This window comes from Dromiciops gliroides, chromosome 2 (genome assembly GCF_019393635.1).
Source record: "Dromiciops gliroides isolate mDroGli1 chromosome 2, mDroGli1.pri, whole genome shotgun sequence".
NCBI classification, from domain to species: Eukaryota; Metazoa; Chordata; class Mammalia; order Microbiotheria; family Microbiotheriidae; genus Dromiciops; species Dromiciops gliroides.
Genome location: NC_057862.1, coordinates 146,188,318 through 146,209,906, shown reverse-complemented (window position 1 = coordinate 146,209,906; position 21,589 = coordinate 146,188,318). Strand labels below are relative to the sequence as shown.

The window sequence follows — 21,589 nt, the reverse complement described above, 5'->3', positions numbered from 1 at the left end:
TAATTTTTTTGTGGGGTGGGCAGCTAGGTGGCACAGTGAATAGAGCACCGGCCCTGGAGTCAGGAGTACCTGAGTTTTAATATATCTTTTCCTTGTTCCAAGATTTTAATAAATGGTACCTAAAATTGTCTTGTGGCAGTCATATCCTAGTGTGTATATAGGGGGAGGGAAGTAGCTATGCTAATATGGACATCTCTCTCCAATCTAAAAATGCTTGCTTAAATTCAATAAAATTGTTTGTGATAGATCTGTGCCAAGAAATAGAGAGTATAGTATTATTAGCAATATTTTTTCATTTAACCTGGTGTGGTAGATAGTGCCTTGGATCTGGAGTCAGGAAGACTGGAGTTTGAGCCCTGCTGAGCAGTTCCTTAGTTGTGTGATCCTGGGCAGGCCAGGTCACCTTGCCTCAGTTTCCTCATCTGTAAGATGTGGATAATAATAGCATCTACCTCACTCAGTTGATGTGAAATTCAGATGAGCTAACATACAAAGTGCAAAGCACTCTATAAATGTTAGTTTATCATTTTCATTATCAGTCTAAAATCCATCAGCCTTGTGGTTAAACTGTCCTCATCAGGGATTTACATACCAAAAGGGTATTAAACCCCAAACCCCACCAATTTGCTGGCGAACAAAGAAGTATACACCACCCTGATTACTTTGTAGGACTCACAGTCCTAACTCCCAACATATAGAATTTGACGTGCATTTCTGGATTAAAGGGAGAGAAACACAGTTCTAGCTCATGGGCAACTTACATAGCTCCAATTTACTGATTTAAAAAAAAGGCTAGAGCAAGGTCACCTGTCAGTCTGCAACACAGTCCCTTTGGTATTGATATAGAAGAACATGCTGTGCAGTGCTGGTCTATGCAGGAACAGCAGAGCTTTTCCCAGGCTGCTGTGGGTGACCTGAAAGCCCCAAACAGGGAGGATTAAACTATTTATGTCTAGGAGTAAACAAAGGGTGTTGGGACCTTTAAAAATGCAGGAATCCTGGGTAAGTAGGTCTCAGACTTTGAATACATCAATCATGACCACACAGGTTCTTTCTGTTTACCATTCCCTCTTCTTCCCACAAGGGAAAAAGGTGGTTGCCCTAAAAAAAGTCAAAGTACATCAATTAAAATAGACTCTCAGGTTGAAATCCAAAGCATCAATACTGGGCACAGCCTTACCAAATTACTGTCAGAGCCACATCTGTACCATATAGGTACTGCAAAACTTCCATCACATTGGATAATCCACACATAAAAGCATCACTAACAATATTGGCTCATCTTGATATTACATTAACTCATTATACTCAATATTAATTCAGCTATGCAGTTTTCTATTATTGCTTGGGAATTATTTTCATAGATAAAACATTGATATGGACTGTGTCAGGTGAAATGTTCCTTAGCACGGGCAGGAAAACTGGGGCAAAAAAGTATTACTGGCTCTGCTTCAGGGCATGCATCTGGAAGTGTCATAGTGCACAGAGGACTTTGAAGCCAGGATGACCTAGGTTAAAATCTCACCTGTGGCACATAGGGGTCATGGGACTCTGGGAAAGACACAAGCTCTCAAGGTTCCAGGCAACTCTCTAAGCTCTAAGACTTTTTGCATTTTTTGCAAAATTGCAGAGAAGGTGACAACCAATATTACTAGAGGGAGTTTCCTCACCTGGGAATTCATAGGTGAGGTCCCTATTTCTGAAGACTTTAGATTTATTTATTTATTGCTGGGCAATTGGGGTTAAGTGACCTGCCCAGGGTCACACAGCTAGTAAGTGTTAAGTGTCTGAGGCCGAATTTGAACTCAGGTCCTCCTGAATCCAGGGCCGGTGCTCTATCCACTGCGCCACCTAGCTGCCCCCGATTTATTTTTTTATGAGCCTAAGCAATGTAGTTTCACCTATGCTGATTGAAAAACAACTTTTCTGAATGTCTGCAACTATAGTTAGTAAAACAGCCAAAAGATATTAACTAAACAAATTCCCAACGTGAGCCTGGAAGTAAGAAGCAAAGAAGTAAACACAAACACAACTGATTATTTTGCCAGACTCAAGAATCACCATTTTGGAGACTTCCTTTCTCCTTGGCTGAAAAAAAAGAAGAGTCTCTTGTTACACTTTAAGTGGAACCTCCCCATTCAAGAATGCTGAGCAGTTTCTGTCAATCTTATGCAATGCCTTAGCCCCCTCCAGGCAGAATGCCCACTCAGTATCACTGGGGAACCATCTCACCCGGCCACAAAATACAGTGACATTTCACCTTTTTGGTTATCATTTCCTCTTGAGCAATGAAGATCTGACAGCAATTCCATAAGTAACTCCCAGAAACTGTGTGACCCTCTCAGCAAGACCCAGCTTCCTTAATTTCTGCTTCAGGGCCAACATACTTCTTTCCCCAGATGGCTCTCACAAAAAAATCCAAACAAGGGGCTCAGAGGTGGGGCCATAGTACTGATCTTTATCTCTGAGCCTTGTTTTTTATTCCCCTCTACAGAAATTCCTATTGTTCAAACCTGAAAACTAATTTAAATGTTCTCCACCTCAAATGCAATGGTTTCATAAACAGAATTTTATGTAAAATCACTTGATCGCTACCTTAGTCATTAGGTTGGGGGGCTTTGCAATGAAGGGTTTCTTGGGGGAAGAGGTACCAATGAAGTCTGTGTTGCAAAGGGAAAACCCAAATCATGGGGAAAACATCAAGTTTTCCCAAAGCCCTGGTGGAGAAAAGATATATTGAATTAGGACATCAACCATGGCAATGTCCAGGTAAGAAGAAGAAATTTTCCTTTATTTTATTCTCTGCTAAATGCACATGTTACCTACCAACTGCCATCAGGAGCTGGCTTCGTTCTTGAAGAATGATTTCCCTTTGTCACAATTCTGGCATAAATTCCATTCACTTTGGTGAACACTCAACAAAGCTTCACTCATACAGTATGACACACAAAATTTATGACATCTGTCTTAGGAATGCAGCTCTGAAAAGCCTCACTGTCAAAAAGTATGCAGAATGGAAGGAATGCTCTTCACACTGCTCAACACATTTCTGATTTCTTTCAAAACCCAAGTCTCTAATTTTGGAAGCAATGGCACAAAGCTTGTTTAACTCACTTAATACTCTGGCCCTTTTTGTTTTCATTGGGACATTCCAAAGTCTCTCCCAGCCAGCTGCAACCACTTCCTGTAGCTACAGGGAAAAGTCAGTAACCCAGGGAGATCTCAGGAGCCATTCTAAGGATGAAGGAGAGTTTTGGAAGTTAAGATATGAGCAGTTGTCGTTGCAACTAGCTTGGGAGATCTAGGGCATTTCTAGCAACTTGGATGGCAGTTCCTATGCTACTATGGAAAAAGCAATGGAATAGGCATCAGATGACCTGGGTTCAAATCCCATTCAGCCACTTACTGGCAGCTGGGGTGACAATAGTCAATAGCGTTGGAATTGGAGGCAGGAAGACCTGACTTCAACTTTGTGTCCATGGCAAGTCACTTCCCACTGTCCCTCAGTTGCCTCATCTATGAAAGGGGGCTAAACAATAGCACCTACTTCTCAGGGTTGTTGTTAAGGATCAAAGAGGATTATGTATGTAAAGTGCTTCACAAATCTTAAAGCATTGCATAAATGCTGCTGGATAGAGTGCCAGGCCTAGATTCATCTTCCTGAGTTCAAATCTGGCCTCAGACACTTACTAGCTGTGTGACTCTGGGCAAGTCACTTAACACCATTTGCCTCAGTTTCCTCATCTGTCCAATGAGAGTAGAAGGAAGGTGCAAGCCACTCCATAGCTTTGCCAAGAATACCTCGAATGGGCTGAAAAACTATTATTACTCCCTTTGTTACCTCAGGCAAGTCACTTGAGGAAGTGGAGCTCAGTTTTCTCATTTGTAGAATCAAAGTTGGACTAGATGACATGACCTCTTCCAGTTTCATATGCATGATCACATGGGATACTATGACTAATCCTAAAACTAATTCCTCCTTAGTGGCATCTGAAATGCCTCCTGCTCTGGGTCTTCCTTTGTCTGTAGAAAATTCATCAATATTGAATGATGACAGAATTCTAGATTTAAGAACTAGAAGCACTCTCATGAAACCATATTATTCCTTTTCCTCCTCTTGCTCTAGCTTTGGGTAAGTAAAGTATTATATTATGGTTGTTTTATAGATGAGTCAACTGAGGCCCAGAAAAAATTGTAAATCTAGAGCTGGAAAGGACCCCAAAGAACATTCTAGTCCCACCCCTTCCTTTTACAAATAAGGAAAATGAGGCCCAGGAAGGTTAAGTCATTTTTAGGAATTTCAGCTCCAAAAAGAAAGTCAGACCTAGTAAAATGAAACTCAAGATTCTAGTCATTTGGAATGCAAGAGGAAATGTGCTGCATTTGCAGATATAATGCATCTATTACAGGAGCGAAAGACTTTAATGTTGGCTATTTATAGGGAAGAAAAACAATCAGAAAATTCTGGAAATCTGCATGAAGGACTGTCATTTATGTCTTAATATATACACATATGATTAAATGGCAACCATGCCAACAGTATCATACAATGAATATGACTTAAAAAATTTTTTTCCTCTTCTGCCATTTCAAGAAACCATTGCATTTATGCTGCCTTGAACACAATTCACCAAAGAAAATAAACCTGAACCCTATTTTCAGTTGAGCTTTACCCTGGTTTTAGGGAAGCAATGGGTACAGAAAAATTAAATGACACAAACCAGATTCACAAGGTGGAATACAAATGACAAGACCGCCAAATTTAGAAAATGTCCTAAAATGTGCATTTTTTATTCCATATCATTATACAATGTTTACATAGTTATAACTTTTAAAAACTGCTCAAGTGTGTAAAATAAAGTGAGGCAAATACCGATTTTTAATCCCCCCAACACAAATAAGAAACAACATTTTTATCTACCAATTTTATGTAGTGCCTAAATTAATCTTTCATTTTAACATGAAAAACTGAAAGAAAAAAAAGTGGAAATTCATTTTGAAATGCTGCCCTACAATTTGTAATGAGCTGCAAGTGTACAAGTTAGAAAAAGACTGAAGTCTTAAAATAGCTGTGTGGTTTACAAATTTTTGTTGATGTTTTTAATAGAATTCAGGCATAGAATGTCCAAATTCTCATCTCTTCATAAAACTCAGACAAAATAAATTACCATACTGGACAGAATTGTAAATTATATCATATCAAACAAAAGACCACAGAAGTACCTTTTGCTCAAAGTAGCACCAGTCCACACCTGATTGTATTTCCAACATTAATCTTGTTAAATAGAGAGTTGGCACTTTAAGTGGAAACCTTTCCGCTTTCGTGAGGATTCCTGGACTGCACATATTGTGTTGCTATATTCTCTACAAAGTGTAGGCAACATTATACTGGGAAATGGCACATTTAAACCATCATCACCCTGACCTAAGGCTTGCCCTTTTCTGGTTGTTCCCCTAATGTCTGGCCGGTATTTTGCAGATGTTCCTGTGACAGTGGTAAAACAAAATAAAAAAACAAAACAAAAACAAAACACAAATGAAAAGGGGTTTCATGGCAAGCAGGTGTTTATAAAAAAAAAAAAAGGTAAGAATGTGGTCGTCGTTAAGGAGGTTTTCACATGTTGTTTAACTCCAGTAAAGTCTGATCCAGCATCTGATGCATACTAAGGTTTTCTTCCTTGGCATGTGCCACTTTCTCTGTTGTGGGATTAGAAAATTGAGATATCAATAGTAGCTCTTTGGATACACTGATGCTCATACAGTAATGCATGCAATAGTCAATTGTTAAGAACAGATTTAGATTATTCAAACCAGGCATGCTCATAATACACTAGTCACTGGTTTCCAAATTGACAAGGACCTGAAAAGAGGGGTGGTGGCTTAGGGAAAATGAATTAGAGGTATTATAAATTCCCCAGGGTGCTCCTACATTTGCAAACTGCTTTGAATAAATGTAGGTCAGACTTGGTAAAGGGTCACTATTTACCATGGGAATCAATACACAGTGAGGGGAAAAAAACAAAACTGACTTTGCCAGGTAAAATGGAGATTTCACAAAGTCATTTGTCACCTAGTTGCCAGTAAGTGGCTAAATTGGGATCTGAACCCAGGTCCTCTGATTTGGTGCACCTAAGAGTTTTGGAAATGACACTGTAACTCAACCTTTCAGAAAGTGAGAAGGAAATAATGAGGGTTGGTAATGCAAAATCAAATGAACCATTCTCCTGCTAAAAGATTATCAACAATTAAAGAGTTATGTTGCATGCACACTTCATTAGGACATAGTCATAATACTCTTGAGGACACTGAATATTAGCACAAAATTCTTTGTTTGACAGACTTCCAGATTCCACCTACATTATGAGACTGAAATCAGCATGCCTTTTTAGCCAACCTGGGACCTTTACCTGGGCTCTCTTTTCAAAGCCTGGGTTGCCTGAACATGGATATATTTAATCGCAATTCAAACAGGGCACAGTATATGAAACAGATAGATATGGTCGGCTTTGGCTTTGAGGGTGAGAGGTAGGCTTACACTTGCTCTCTTGTTAACAGTAGAACAATTCAGAACCACATTACATTATTCAAACCAGGGGGCCATGGAGGAATGCTGAATTGATTGTAACATATACATGTAATTATATAGATTTTTAACGTATTTTAGTAAAATATTGAACTGGAATTGAAGCCAAGAGACAAGTGAATTATTCTAGTTAGAAGAAAGGGCAGGCAACACCAGCTTCTGAGCTAGATTTCTCTCACTTGAATGTCTCCAGAACTAACCATTTTCAACCCCTCATAATGGTGGGTATTGTAAACCATAGATTTCTTGCATAAGCACTACATTTCTAGAATTCAACCTTAATGAAATGTTACAGTTTAAGCTCTAAAGACTGACGTGTTTCGCACTCAAGGTTAATCCTCATTCAGGGCCAGCTTTAGTTCATTAGTTAGGCGGCGGTTTTGCTCAAGTTGCTGGTAGAGTTGGTCTGTATAAGTCAGCAAGCAGGTTAGAAGAGAAAAAGAGAGGCAGAATGAATAGGGGGTTAGTCAGAGAAATAATGAGAGCAGGAGTTAACAGAGAGAAAATGATCACACCCCAGGAAGTTTGGTAACTGGTTACTTCTTTAGAACACTTTACCTTCAGCCTCACCATCAGTCTTGTACACCAGTATGGCTGATGATTAAAGCCCCATACAAAGTCCTGAAGAAGGACACCTTTGACAAGACTAGAAATGTCAGAGGGCCAACTCTTGGTTGAGGGAGAACAGGATACCAGGAGGAAAAAGAATGACCACGCATACAAAGGATGAACACTCATACACTTTGTCTTACTACACAAGATAAAAATCATATATAGCTGCTGAAAACAGGTTCAGCACCAAAGTAGGCATGGGGACTATGCTCATCAGCCATAAGTCTAGCAACAGAACAGGAAAATCTAGTTGATCATTTCTACCCATAATGTTTTGTGAGGACCTGTCCACTTTATAGTGCAATACTTACCCTTTCCCTCATTACCTACATTGACCCTCCACCCCCTCCAAGCCCATAGGACAGACTCTCCATTCAGGAAATAAAAGAATTCGAGTGTTTGCTTTTTTCTTCAAAAGAAAACCAGCAAATATAAACAAAAACAACCCACACGACTCACCTTTTTCTACTAAAAGGAGATATGATGTAAACATTGTGGTTGAGAAATAGAGGAGGTGGAAGAATGCAGCCCTTGTTAGCTGAAATAATGATAAATCACCACTAGTGCCATCTCCTACTGCAGGAAAGTGACTGCAAATAGATTTCTTCCCCAAAGATCTCAGAATTACAGAATATTAGAGCTGGAAGGAACCTTAGAGAGGTCATCTATTCCACCTTTTTATTTTACATGTGAGGAAACTGAAGCCTTGAAGAGATTACAGGTCTTACCCAATTCATACACATAATAGGAAGAGGCAGAGTGAGGTTTGGAACCTACATCCTAGCAATTCAAATCCAGCCCCCTCTGCATGAATTCAGAGCAGTTTTAAAGGGTTAGTCTTGAGTGCCCTCAACTAAGGCTCTTGGGAAATGTCATGTAATTCCATTATGAGGATTAAGGAGGATGTGGGAGGCTGCAGGATTCCAATATCAGATCTTACCATGCCACACTGAGGATGTAAAAACATTGACAAGAGGTTGGAATGACAAATTATTCTCAATTGTTTCATTTAAAAATGGAAATTTCTTTTCCAATATAAGATAGACAAGTGAAATTCCAGATAAATCTGTTCCAATTTTCCCTCCTCTCCCCACTATGGTGTGTGTGTGTGTGTGTGTGTGTGTGTGTGTTGAGTTTTAAGTCTAGAGCTAAATGAAAGGGAGATTATAAATAACTGTGGCAAACAACCACCAAATTTAATATTTATGTCATATGTTAACTACCTCAAGTCCTTGATATCTGTCCCCCTATATTGGGATTGTGAGGATAAACTAACTGGTTTTAGGGAACAACTTAGGAATGTTAATTGCCCACAGCATCAATATCTTCAGAACAGGCAGAAAGAAGACAACTAAGTTTTATCACCCTTCCTTTACCCTTCTGATTCTCTGGTTCCCTTCCACTCATTGTATTTTGGTATGTCATGATGCCTTTTTTAGAGGATATATGTTGAAGGAGTTCTATTTAACACTAAGAGAAATTTTTTTTTAAATGGGGGGGCAGCTAGGTGGCGCAGTGGATAGAGCACCGGCCCTGGAGTCAGGAGTACCTGAGTTCAAATCCGGCCTCAGACACTTAACACTTATTAGCTGTGTGACCCTGGGCAAGTCACTTAATCCCAATTGCCTCACTTTAAAAAAAAAAGAAAAAAAATGAGGGGAGGGAGGTTTGGGTATGTTACTGTTGGAAGTTGGAAGGTAGAAGACATTTTATACTAACATCAGACCAGAATCAAAAACATTTCTATCCTAAACATGGGCTTCATATTCATTGGCTAATTGATACATTGTCAAATATGTATGGACAGTGGACAATTACCAATATCTCAATGACATTTGCTCTGCAACACCTGAACAGATGGTGGTGAAATAAAGTTTTATACTGCAACATAATATACCTGCTGCCAGTGCTACAAGCAGCTAGGTGGCACAGTGGGTAAGAGTGATGGACTTGGAAGCAGGAAGGTCTGAGTTAAAATCCTGCCTCAGATGCTTACTAGCTATGTGACTGTGGGCAAATCACTTGACCTCTCTGTGCCTCAGTTACCTAATCTGTAAAATGTGACTAATAATATAAAATGTGCCTCACGTGCCTCATAGAGTTGTTATGAGGATTATATGTATAGCACTTTGCAAATCTTAAAATGCTATATAAATGCACTTATTAATAACAATATTTTAAATACATAATTAATATTTGTTATAATTAATAAAATAAATAATAAAATAATAGCTGCTAGAATTGAAGTATGACATGACATTACGAAGACCATCAGCATGTATGAGAATATACACCAAAATGGTAAAGTGATTGTACTCAGCCCAGGAAAAGTTGATTAATGAACCTATTTTTAACAAAGGAAAAGTTTGAAGGTGACAGCCAAGGAGCAGATATCCTACATAATCTTTAAAAAGATGGCAGGGGCAGCTAGGTGGTGCAGTGAATAAAGCACCTGCCCTGGATTCAGGAGGACCTGAGTTCAAAAACTTATTTGCTGTGTGACCTTGGGCAAGTCACTTAGCCCTCATTGCCCCATGCAAAATAAATAAATGGAAGTCCTGCCAATCAGGGAAAATGATCACTTACAAAAACAAACAAACAAACAAACAAACAAACAACAACCTCCCCCCCTAAAGTCTAATGGGCATGCACATTTTAATTTCCTTTCTTTTTTTGGGGGGGGGGCGCCAGGGTGATGAGGGTTAAGTGACTTGCCTTGGGTCACACAGCTAGTAAGCTTCAAGTGTCTGAGGCCGGATTTGAACTCAGGTCCTCCTGAATCCAGGACCACTGCCATCTAGCTGCCCCAACATGCACATTTTTCAATAATGGTCCATGTAATCTATGAAATCTATGTTGGGAGGGGAGGAAAATGAATTTTTTATGTTTAAAGTGACCACCACCTTGTGGTAGTTACATAATGGTAGTAACAGCAAGTAAGTGGGTTAGACCTTTATTGACCTGTGTGTGTGTGTGTGTGTGTTCGTTCGAGTGTGCATGCGCTTGTGAGTTGGTTGTATAATACACTCCTGATATCTCTGAACCTTCTCCTAACTTCTGAATTCCAGTGGAAGAGTGATTGCCTGAGTGGTACCTGCCTAGGAATCAAATGATATATTTGTTAACAAGACCATAGGAAGATCATATTCTATAACAGAAAACAGCCTTCTCCCAGTTTTCAAGGAGGTGTTTGGGAATAGTTATCAACCTGATGCCAACTTGCCTGCCAACCAAAACCTAGTTTGCCTTTGGTACCTTTAGGGGCAGTGCCAAGTTTATTCTAAGAGGTCTATGAGGACCTATGTATAAACAGGAGCTGTGATTTGGTCCTATTTGCCAAATAGCTTCATATATTACATCATTCTTCTTCTGCTCCCCCTTCTACCAAGTCTTACGTTATATACCTGGTTCTATCTTGGGCTACCTTTCCAATCTTTTAGTCTCTCCCCTCCTTTCCTCTGATAATTGCTATTAAAGAACACTTTCAAGTCTTGGAAAGTCTTCCAAAAATAGATGCACCTCAAGTGTAGCTTTAAATATTGGAAAGTATTTGGGGATTATCTGGACATTAACTAGAGCAGGAACCATTCTGTTTAATGCAGGACACCCCAAGGGGTATACTTTTATCACTTTTTTAAAAATTAAAATGAGAAAGGAAGGGCCTCTGGTCAGAAGAAGAGCCATAAACCTTTAGGGGACAAACAAAGCAAAACATTAACTCAAACCATAAAATTTATTTTCTGGAGGGAGAATTTGCCCGGATTCCAGATAAAAGAAACTTTTAATACCATTGAAGAAAAACAAAACAAAACATCCCAAAGACATACCTTAATCCACAGGCCATATATATCTATGTCTACATATAGATATAATTTTATATCCTTTCTGCAGGCTAAAGGGCAGCTGACACTATTTCTGGAGTTATTTTTTTATTAATAGATTATAGCAACATCCATAAATTTCTTCCTTTCAATACCTCATCAGTGCAGGGAGGTGATTATGTTCTCTTAGGCTGAATCAGTGGAGAACAAGCTCTGGTCAGTTCTAACAGATGGGAAAGGTTTCAAATATGGCCCCAGGAACAGACCATGACTACTGTCCAAAGAATAGCCCCTCTAAATATGGAGAGGCTCATCCCATGAGCAAGGGGCAACTGGGAGACAAATTCTTAACCCAAGAAAGAGCAGCATATCTACTATTTTGGATCAGTGAAAAAAATCTAATATGTACAAAACAGCTTGGGACTTAAAAAACAAAGGGAGAGACACAGCCAGCTTGTTGATGGTGGGAAAGTGTCAGAAAAAAAGAGAAAATTTCAAATTGTTTCCTACCTTTTAAGATTTAAAAAAAGTAGCTGCTCTTGAGATTGTGATATCTAATGTCCTCCTCATCTCCACCCCTTACCACAATTTTAAGTAGGAAAAACAAAATCAACTTTTAATGGTCATACCTTAAAAAAGACAAAGACATCTCAACTCAATAATAGGAAATGTGGAGCCTTTCTACCTAAATACATGAAGTATCATCGTGGATTTTCACTTCTGACTCAGTATCACATTATTCAGAAAACTCAAGAGGACATTTTCAGGATCAAATGAAGAAAGGCAACTGGGCATGATGAATACATTTTAAATAAATGGCTTCAACTCTTCCTGTAGTGCAAGAATACTCAGCCTCTCATTTTGGAACACATATTCCTTTGAAATTCTATTTATTCAGGTCAAACATGGGTTCCTAACATTTGGAATGAATACCAAACTGCAAAGTGTCTGGCACATAGTAGGTACTTTAAAAATGCTTGATGGTTGATGGAAACAGATCTTTCATTAGAGAATCATAGTCACAAATACTTAGATTAAATGAAAAGAGACTGAGATTTTAACAGTAGGACAATCTAGCTCTCACAACATGAACTAAGGTCTGTAGGCTAATTTAAGTATTTATGTGTTCCAAAAGGACTACTAACATTTCTGTCCAATACTGAGAGGAGGAAAATTCGGAGTCCCCCCCAAATCAGTCCCTCGTGGCATGAAGCTGATTTCCAGTTTTATTCAGTGTTCAGACTGCTGCTCAGCCAATAAACAGGAGGTGCAAAAGGAATAGCAAAACAGATACAGCTTACACACGGGGGTGTTTATTTTACATGAGAGAAAGAACTTCTGTACAATAGAAGGCACAGCCAGAGCCTTGCCCTGAGGCAGGATGCTAAAGGAAGACAGAGTCAAGGTCAGCTGGAGGACACGACAATAAACCTGAGAAAAACTGCAGAGCTCAGACAGGTGGAACACATCCAGCTTGATGAAGGAGTCTTGAAAGAGGTGAAGCAAAGAAATTTATCTGCATGAAGATAAAAAGGCGGGAGGGGGGAAAGAAAAGTGGCACAATGGAAAAAAAGAAAACAACCAAAAAAATAGCAATAACAACATGACAGAACTCAGCATGCAATGCCAGCCACACGTTTGGCAGAATTTACAGCAGTAGCGTTCTAGCACAGATTCAAAGCCATTCTAGGGAGCCTGCTGATCGTTCGATTGTTAAATCTCCAAAGATAACATACTTAGGACTATCAAAATGAGTCTTAAGATAAATGGCCACCGTACAGATTATTTACTAATTGCTACAAGGCTTTTGTTCTTCTCAGGATCACAGAATATTAGAGCTTTAGCCTAGTGCCTGGCATATATTATGTTCTTGATGAGTGTTTGTTGATTGATTGGAGTTGGGAGAGATTTATCTAATCCAACCCCTTCATTTTACAGATGTTCAGAGAGTTGATCAATTGGTTTCAGTCTTCCAAATCAATAATAAAGTCTTTAACTCTTCCTTGAATGTGAAAGTTCTATAAACATGAAAGTCAAAAACTGAAGTACACACTTGAAGTCAACCATGTTTTCTGAATGGGATATGGGAGGGAAGGTCATAGAACAGGATATTCTTAGAATGACAAACCCTTCCTTGAAGGCTTGAATTTGATGCTGCCATAATGTGTAAATTGGTTCGGTAATATCTAGGTCATTCATTGAATCATAGAATGTCAAAGCTAAAAGGGTCCTTAAGAAATCAACCACCTTCATTTTACAGGAGGAAACGGAGACTTAGAGATGTTACTGATATTCTTAATGTCATATAACTAGCTAATAAGCAGTGGTTTGAATCTAGACCTTTGTCACTATATCTTGCTGTCTCCCCTTTCATGAGACAAAATAGGCTCTTAGAATGTGAGAGCACGGGGCAGCTAGGTGGTGCAGTGGATAAAGCACTGGCCCTGGATTCAGGAGGACCTGAGTTCAAATCTGGCCTCAGACACATGACACTTACTAGCTGTGTGACCCTGGGCAAGTCACTTGACCCTCATTGCTCCATGCAAAACCAAACCAAAGCAACAAAACAAGAATGTGAGAGCATCAGGGGTCTCTCTCTAGCCCAACCCTTTAACCAAGCCAAGAAAAGTGAAGTGACCTGTCTAATGACATGGTGCCACCAGTTGGTGGCAGAGCTAGGCCCAGAACCTATTTATTTTGATTATAAGTCCCATTATTCTTTTCACTGCACACAAATGCCTTTTAGAAGGCTATACATGTTGATGGTGGGGTCTTGACCAACACTGAAAAGTAATATAAAAACTGGGTCACTAAATTCAGGATTTAAACGGTAGTCTCTGTTGTTTCCTCTTCCTCTTTGAAGGGTGGTAATTTTGATACATTAATGTAATGGAGGTGATTTCAACCTTTTAAAAAACATGATTCAACTTGGAAACTTCAGTTCTATCAGACCAAGAGGATCAAGTTATAACTGTAAATCTCAGTATACAAAGAATCAAATCAATTTGTGAGTTAATAGCATCTCATGAAATGCAGTAGAGTGGAAAGAGAACTAGATTTAAAGTTAGAGGACCTTGCTTGGAATCCTGACTGAGTTACTTGATTACATGTGTGACCTTAGGCAAGTCACTGCCCATTTCTTGGCCTCAATTCATCCATCTGTAAAATGAAGGGCTTTAAAATAAATTATGGCTAAGGCTGCTTCCTAGCTCTAATTCCTATGACCCCACTGTTAATAATTTTCCTCCTTTTTCCCCTAATGTGTCATCATTCTAAAAAAAAAAGTATTATCTTGTTTAATGCAGCTCTTAGTACACTTTTTATTTTTCTTCTATTCTGGGTAAATCACCCATAAAAAGAATTTTTTTCATAGTTCAATTTTTGAGATAAACCTCGTTGTACCTCACTTTTAAAAGATGGTAACAGTTTGTTGCTGAGAAGCAAAAAGCAAGGTTAAAATTCTTAAAGTAAAACCCATAACTGGAAGAAAATGCCCTATGAAAGACCTAATTAAATTTACCTTTGCCTTTAAACAATGCTACTGATATTGGACTTCTAAATTTATGTAAACATAAGGGTGATACCTAAACAAACAGAAGCAACAAGCAGTTAAAGCAAAATAATTCGAGGCTTGCAGATGAAACGGGGATTTGTGGAGATCATAGCAAAGGGGAAAGGGGACTAGCAGTGAATTTTTTCACCAACAGAAGTTCACAGAAGCAGGCAGGCAGGGAAGGTAATTTACATTGAAGTCATGTCGTTGAGAGCGTGGTCCAGCTCTTCACTGATTGCTTTGTACTTCAGCTTCTGAGCATACAGCTCATCTATGACCATGAAGTGGAGGGCATATACAAGGGCGTGGAAGGTGGAAGGTGACCAGATGGAGGGTGAAGGAGTAGCATGGAGACCATCCAGAAACAGCAGCAAGAAAAGGGCAATGCATGAAGGAAGTAGTGGCAGCAGGTAGCCGGAAGTAGGAGGATTTAAAATAAAAACAACAAATAACAACAAATAACCATTAGAAAATGGAATGAGAATGGCTTGAGTGATAAATCATAATCACATATGGTGTCAGCAAGCCATATGAAAACTTAAACAAAAGCAAAAGAAAAAAATATACCAGGTGGATCATGGAACATTCTTTTATAGAGCTGTAACAGCTGCCAATCTGTAGCCAGAAACACTAGTAGAGAGATTTCCAAGGCCAAAGCTAGGAGGAACTCTTTGTAATTACAGGCTGTCATCATTATCTTGCCCTACCTTAAAATCACCAACTTCCTGACTGAACTAGGGTCATGGGGGTGGTGGTGGTAATGGATTTCTTGAAGTATCATTGTAAGCTACCCATCTCTCTACCCATTCTGCTGTCTGTCCAAACCCAATGAAAACAAAACAAAACAAAAAAACCCCAACCAAACAAAAAACAAACCCAATGGGCATCATTCCTGCTCATTCATTTTATAGCAGTGTACTCTTTGGTGACTCAAACTTTCAGTCTACCTTTTGCCTAGATGAAGCTTCTTTAAAGTTTGGGACTAGATCATTTTGCAATTGTCACTTTTTCTGCTTAAGTGCCTTGCTATGCTTCCTGCTATCTGCCTTATCCTCTGTTTCAAATGCCTGCCTTTATCTTCCCTAGCCCCACGACCAGTGTCTTCCCCCTCTTTTCCTCTCCTGTCCACATACATACACACAAACTTATGCACACACTAATGTATGTAACAGATCTAAAGGTGACCCATCATCTTTCAGATCTCAGCATCAACTTTCCACACACAGAGACCAAACAGTTCTAAATGACCTCAAAGTAAGCAGATCTAAAAGTTTAAAGGTAACAGTCTGAAAATATCAGGAGGAAAAGAATAGCAAGAGCAAAATAACTGCCCACCTAAACAATGAATTAAGGTTAATAAATTTGGGTTGAAAAAGAAATTTTTACCAGGTCAACTTTCAGCCGAAAAGATGAACAACCCGTGCCCCCTCCCACCCTGGCCACTTTACACTCAAGCATGAAGTAAAAAACCCTAAAAAAGTCTTACCTTCTAGGTCATCAATGCTCTTTTCCAATTTGGTTACTGACCTCTCAGCAAATTCAGCCCGTGTCTCAGCCTAGAATGATTTAGTTTGTGTAAGTTAACAAAGCTTAACTTTCATGTATTTGCAAACATGGGGACAACTAGAATATGAACCTCAAGCACCATAATGTTGGGAATAAGCTGTTAGTATCATGTACAGTCAGGGCTGTTCACTGATGGCAGGATAGCACAGGAACTCCTATGGGTGCCCTATGAACATGAATAAAGATGAGCACTAGCTCATTAGCACATGCTTTGGGGCCTTATAACCTTAAAATGAATATTTGATGCCCGCACATCTCCATTTAAAGCTCAGGAAATAAATTTTATTCCTATTATTTTTACCTCTTTCAGTTTGTCGGAAAGGACCTTGATTTCCTCTTCATATTTGTCTTCCTTTTGTGAATACTGTAATTCGAAAGATTATTCCATATGTCAGGCCAAAGTTCACTACGGACGTGTGTTTTCCCCATACGTAGAATCAAACCCCTCCCCTTCTTCAAAGCTGTTATCACTCAGATATATGTAAAATTGAACTTCAGATACTAATAGCAGACTGCAGTAAAGCTTTCCTTGAATTGCTGTTTACATGGAAAACCAGCAACTGATCGTTTAACTACGTGGAACTTTAAAAAAATTCATCACTGAATATAACTCACAAACCTAACATCATATTTTCATCAGAAAGAAGAATCAAGTTTCTTATAGTCCCCTTAGTGGTAGATTCAGAATTTCACTATTTCCTAAAACACCTGCTGAATGGTTGGGGACATTATAAAGAGAAATGTGGGGCTGTTGTTTGGCTGTTTTTAAAAAATGCTTTCCCCCCACATCATGCTTCTGGCCTACCTTCTCAGCCTGAGCCTCCAGTGACTTCAGGTTGTTCGTCACAGTTTTCAATTCTTCTTCAAGCTCGGCACATTTGCTATTATTTCGGAACAGAGGCAGGAAGGGTGGGGAGGGCAGATCAAATCAAGCCAAAGAAAGGATAGAGGGAGGAAAAAAGGAGAGAGATGGAGAATAATGAAAATTGAGTTCTAGAGACAAAGAGCAGCCTTAAAGTAGCCGAAACCATCACAAAATAAAATGCTCAAATTCTTCAAAGTCATTCATTGACCCCCATGCTGGCAACAAAAGCAAGGTGGGGCTTAGTGTGAAATAATTAAAATAGCTTTTAAGTGTGAGGACTCGGCTTCTTTTATGCTGCACCAAAGATTGTTTATGAAGGAAAATAAAGAATCAAAAAAGGACCAAAAAGAAAGCACTTTAAAGCAAGATATGAGAGACAGCAAAGGGTGTAGTGGAAGTGCAGTCATTACTACCAAATGAACCAGTAGGCGATGGAAGCTGAAAGATTGTTGGGTGGCAGTTAAACCTAAGAACCATACAATAGCCGTCAGTACCTTATCCTCTGCAGCCATTAATGCTTTCAAAGTCTGATCCATAATTCTTAATTGTTCTTCCAGCTGTCGGACTTGGCTGTTAGTGGACACATGAAATGCACAAGGCCATTCACAAAATCAGTGTGCAAGTAAATGCATGCAGTGATCTATGCAGTCACACAGACACCCCACACACATGTCCTCCTGGGTTCCACGCTCATGGTTCATCCCAGTCAAATGAGCAAACAGGGAGCTTCGAGCTGAAAATAAGTAAACGTGTAGCTGCCAGTAGGTCATGCTGTTTAGTCACTGCTGGGCAGCACCCCACACATATCCTGGTGGCACTGGGGTCACTTACCCTTCTGAGAGCTCGGCACGCTCTTCTGCACGCTCCAGGTCGCTCTCAATGATGACCAGTTTCCGGGCCACCTGTGGCAAGACAAACCCAACACCCACACCCACACATACATCAGACTATAGACAAAACCAGGTAGCAGAGGTTTGGGATTCTCTTATGCCCCTAATGCCCTGTGTTTCATAATGAGTGGAGGTCAAGGATAATTCATTCAGAAAGAAGCAATGAATCTCCACCTGGCATTCCTGATGAAAAAGAAAGCCACCAGAGGCTTCTTTCTGCTTTCAGGAGCATAGAACTATTTCTTATGATTAAATGCTCTAGAATTTGAAGTGTCTGGCACGGGTGAAACTTGGGTAATTAAAAAGCAGACAGTGCAATATAGGATGGGCAAGAGGGACACCAAATTCAGAATACTGAAACAGACAGTAGGGAAGCTATAAGCTAAGCATTTTCAACAAATTACCATGTAAAGGATGAAAGAGTTTTGTCTAGGAGACAAAAATGTTGAACACACCTAAAGAGAGCCACACACAATTCTCAGCTATACATAATATGCTCGTCGCAAAGGGCTTTGTTTCTTGGCTTTCCAGAGCCGGTCAAGAATGAAGAGAAGATAACAAGAGGGATCATTTGGATACCTTAATGTACAAGGTAATTAAGAAGTCACATCTCTGTGTGCTGGAAGATAGGAATCTAAAAGACAGGTGATACTTTGAAGGGAATAGAAATAGCCAAGTAATGTACTCTGGGAACTGGTGTTGAACAGAAAAATTAGGCTCACTGTTCAGATTCTTCATGATAACAACAGCAAGCAATTTTTAAATAAGGTAAATGCCAAGTAGAATCGCTTTTCAAAATGTTGACTAACTTGGGCTTTTTAATTGTATGTGCTTATCTTTTATGGGACATGATTTGGCCCATACATCTGAATCCACATTATAAATGTCTCATCGTTTTTTGACAATAAAGCTTTATCGTGTAAGTAGGCTAAATTTGTACATTAAGGAATTGGGGGTTGTGGAGGAGAGAGGAGGATAGGTCACAAAGGGATCGTCTGGTTGTCATCTGCCCACAGGATCTTCATGCTGTTTTATGACTAGACTTTGGTCAAGGCACAGATGACTTGGGAGAGAAGTTGCTGTCCTCAGTCCTTCCATCAAGGTGATTTCTTCCATAGGACTTAGGATTCCCAAAATGTTTTTCTTTAGAGCAAAGAAAGATTTCTCAGATAATACACAGGGTGGAGTTTTTTTTAAGAAGGGCTAAAAAATTTCCTGATCACCTAGTAGGATGAAAAAAAAAATCACCAGACATTGATGTGGAACAAATGATTTGGGCTTTTCAAGAGTTCCAAGGGATGGTGTTCTCATGTCATTCCTTCAAGAGAAGCAAACCAGTTCCCTGACTATTTCAAGGCTCTTTGTCATTGTCAGGAAGTTTGGAGGCCATAGTTAGGAGATTAAGGAGCATCAATCCTGCAATCTGTCCCAATGGACACTGACCTCTTCATACTTGCGGTCGGCATCCTCAGCAATGTGCTTAGCTTCTTTCAGCTGAATCTCCTGAATTTCCATTTTCTCCTCATCCTTTTGGGCTCTGCTTTCAATGACCTTCATTCCTCTAAGAGAAAAGACAAGCAAGGAAACCCCAAATTTAGATTTGTTATGCTTAGTATAATAACTAGTAGTCTAAAGCAGAGTTCTGGACTACTATCTTCCTTCCCAAACTATGAAGCATGACTTTCTAGGACTTAAAAGCTGTTGGGAGTTTGGGGAACTCAGGTATGGGAAGAAGGATGACAGGAAAAATAAAGGAAAAAACAGAAAAATGATACAAAATGCTTTTAGTTCACTGTGAATTAAAATCTTACACTTTAGGTGGAGAGACCAAATTGGCCAAGCATCTCATAGTAAATTAGAATTAATGTTTCAGGGCCACCATGCCTAAATCCAAACTATACAGGAAAATTATGGGAAGGTATGTTTTGCTTCTTAAATGTATGCTGGGGGGGGGGGGCAGAGCTAGGTGGTGCAGTGGATAAAGCAACAGCCCTGGATTCAGGAGGACCTGAGTTCAAGTCCAATCTCACGCACTTGACACTTACTAGCTGTGTGACCCTGGGCAAGTCACTGCCCTGAAAAACAAACAAAGTCATTCTACTAGGTAGATCACTATGCAGCAGAACCTCTTTATAATGGTGTAAAAAGAGAAGACAAACACTAGTTTTTATATACTATGTATACAACAGGTGTTTGCTCCATGTAGTTGTTTATGTGACTTACAGTATATACAAATCGATGTCATCATAAGCCATACTAAAGTAGGAGATCCTTTTAAAATGTTTGATCTGACTAGTAATTTCATCTGTGTAGAGATTAGCACCTATTCTACAATTTATAATTTTGCAAAATTGCCTGAGGACACGGAGAAAGTTACAGTCAGTGGTCTAGGGTCACGCAGTCAGTATATGTTGGAGTCAGGACTTGAACCTAGAGTTTCTGAGTCCTAGTATACAAAAAACTGGGAAAAAAAACCCCAGCGTTCTTTCAGGTTTCGGTTTTACCTCAGGTAAGTTATTTTGCATCCTGGAGCCCTTATAAAATAAAAGAATTCTACTAATTCATCTCTGTTTTCTAAAGACCCAAATAAAATGATATACAATCCCTAAAAGAATGGCTATTTCATCTTTGTTTCTTCTCAGACATTAGCATAGCTATTCAAGAGCTAAAACTATGAAATGTCACCCCCTCCTTTGGAGAAAAATTAAATAAAAAATTTAAAATACATAAATACATAACAAATATGTAATATATAAAGACAAATTTCATATTCATACATATATGCATATATGTATATATGTGTGTGTGTGATCACTTTAGGAACCCAAAGAATGAGAAATAACCTTGAAATTTATGTAGAAATGTAAGTTAAGTAATCCCACTGAGGGGCAGTAACTATAGCTGGAATCTAAAGATGACCCAATTTAAAAGACAATTCTCCATCTATCCCCTACCTAATCAATACCCAGACCATGCTGCCCTATTAGAGCTTGTGGTAAAAGCACCTTAGATGTTAACATTAGATGTTCCTACCTCTCACTCTCATCTGCTGCCTTTTCAGCCTCCTCCAATTTCTGCAGGGCAGTTGCCAGCCGCTCCTGAGCTCTGTCCAACTCTTCCTCAACCAGTTGGATACGTCTGTTCAAAGAAGCTACATCAGCTTCAGCCTAGGCGGGGGAAGAAGAGAATGAAATGTACTGCTACAAAGGTGGAGAAAACATTTAAAAGACGATCTACATTGAAACTAATTTTAGAACTGAATTTGTAAGCTAACCAAGTGGTTGATATTTAGCAACATTACAAACTCTTGTTAACTTCAGTAAATAACTATTAGGTTTCTAGAATGTATTTATAACTAAAATGAGGTACAAGATGAGTGTATGCCTAAACCTAGAAATGTAATTTTAATTAAATGCCCATTGCCTCATTTACATCTAACTAGGCTAATTTAAAATAAAAGAGGAGTTTGGTAAACTAGTTGGGGGTAGAAGGATATAATTAAGAAACACAAGTTCTTGGCTACTTCCATTCAAAGAGCTCAAATTCATGATGTCACTGCTACCAAAACTAACCTATCTCCCTATTTCACTATCTGGAAAGAGGAAAAATAACTTACCCAGATTTAAACCTATAAAACATCAGGAATAGCACCTAGGAGTGACAATCCTCCCTTCTCCTGGTTAGCCTCTGGAAAAAGAG

The 21,589-nt window shown here is 39.2% G+C and overlaps 1 protein-coding gene across 5 annotated transcripts in view; it reads right to left on the bottom strand.

Moving 5' to 3' along the window:
- Positions 1 to 5,469: 5,469 nt before the first annotated feature.
- The window catches only part of TPM1 (tropomyosin 1), a 32,518-nt gene continuing 16,398 nt past the window's right edge, over positions 5,470 to 21,589 (bottom strand). For 2 of the 5 annotated variants that reach the window (XM_043981476.1, XM_043981474.1), the window contains 7 exons: positions 20,924 to 21,057; positions 19,334 to 19,451; positions 17,832 to 17,902; positions 16,941 to 17,016; positions 16,437 to 16,499; positions 16,056 to 16,125; positions 5,470 to 5,697 (listed from right to left, as the gene is read on the bottom strand). In XM_043981476.1, the coding sequence (XP_043837411.1) occupies positions 5,615 to 5,697; positions 16,056 to 16,125; positions 16,437 to 16,499; positions 16,941 to 17,016; positions 17,832 to 17,902; positions 19,334 to 19,451; positions 20,924 to 21,057 (615 nt within the window). In that variant the 3' untranslated portion in view covers positions 5,470 to 5,614. The other 3 variants (XM_043981473.1, XM_043981475.1, XM_043981477.1) reach the window with 3 other exon arrangements.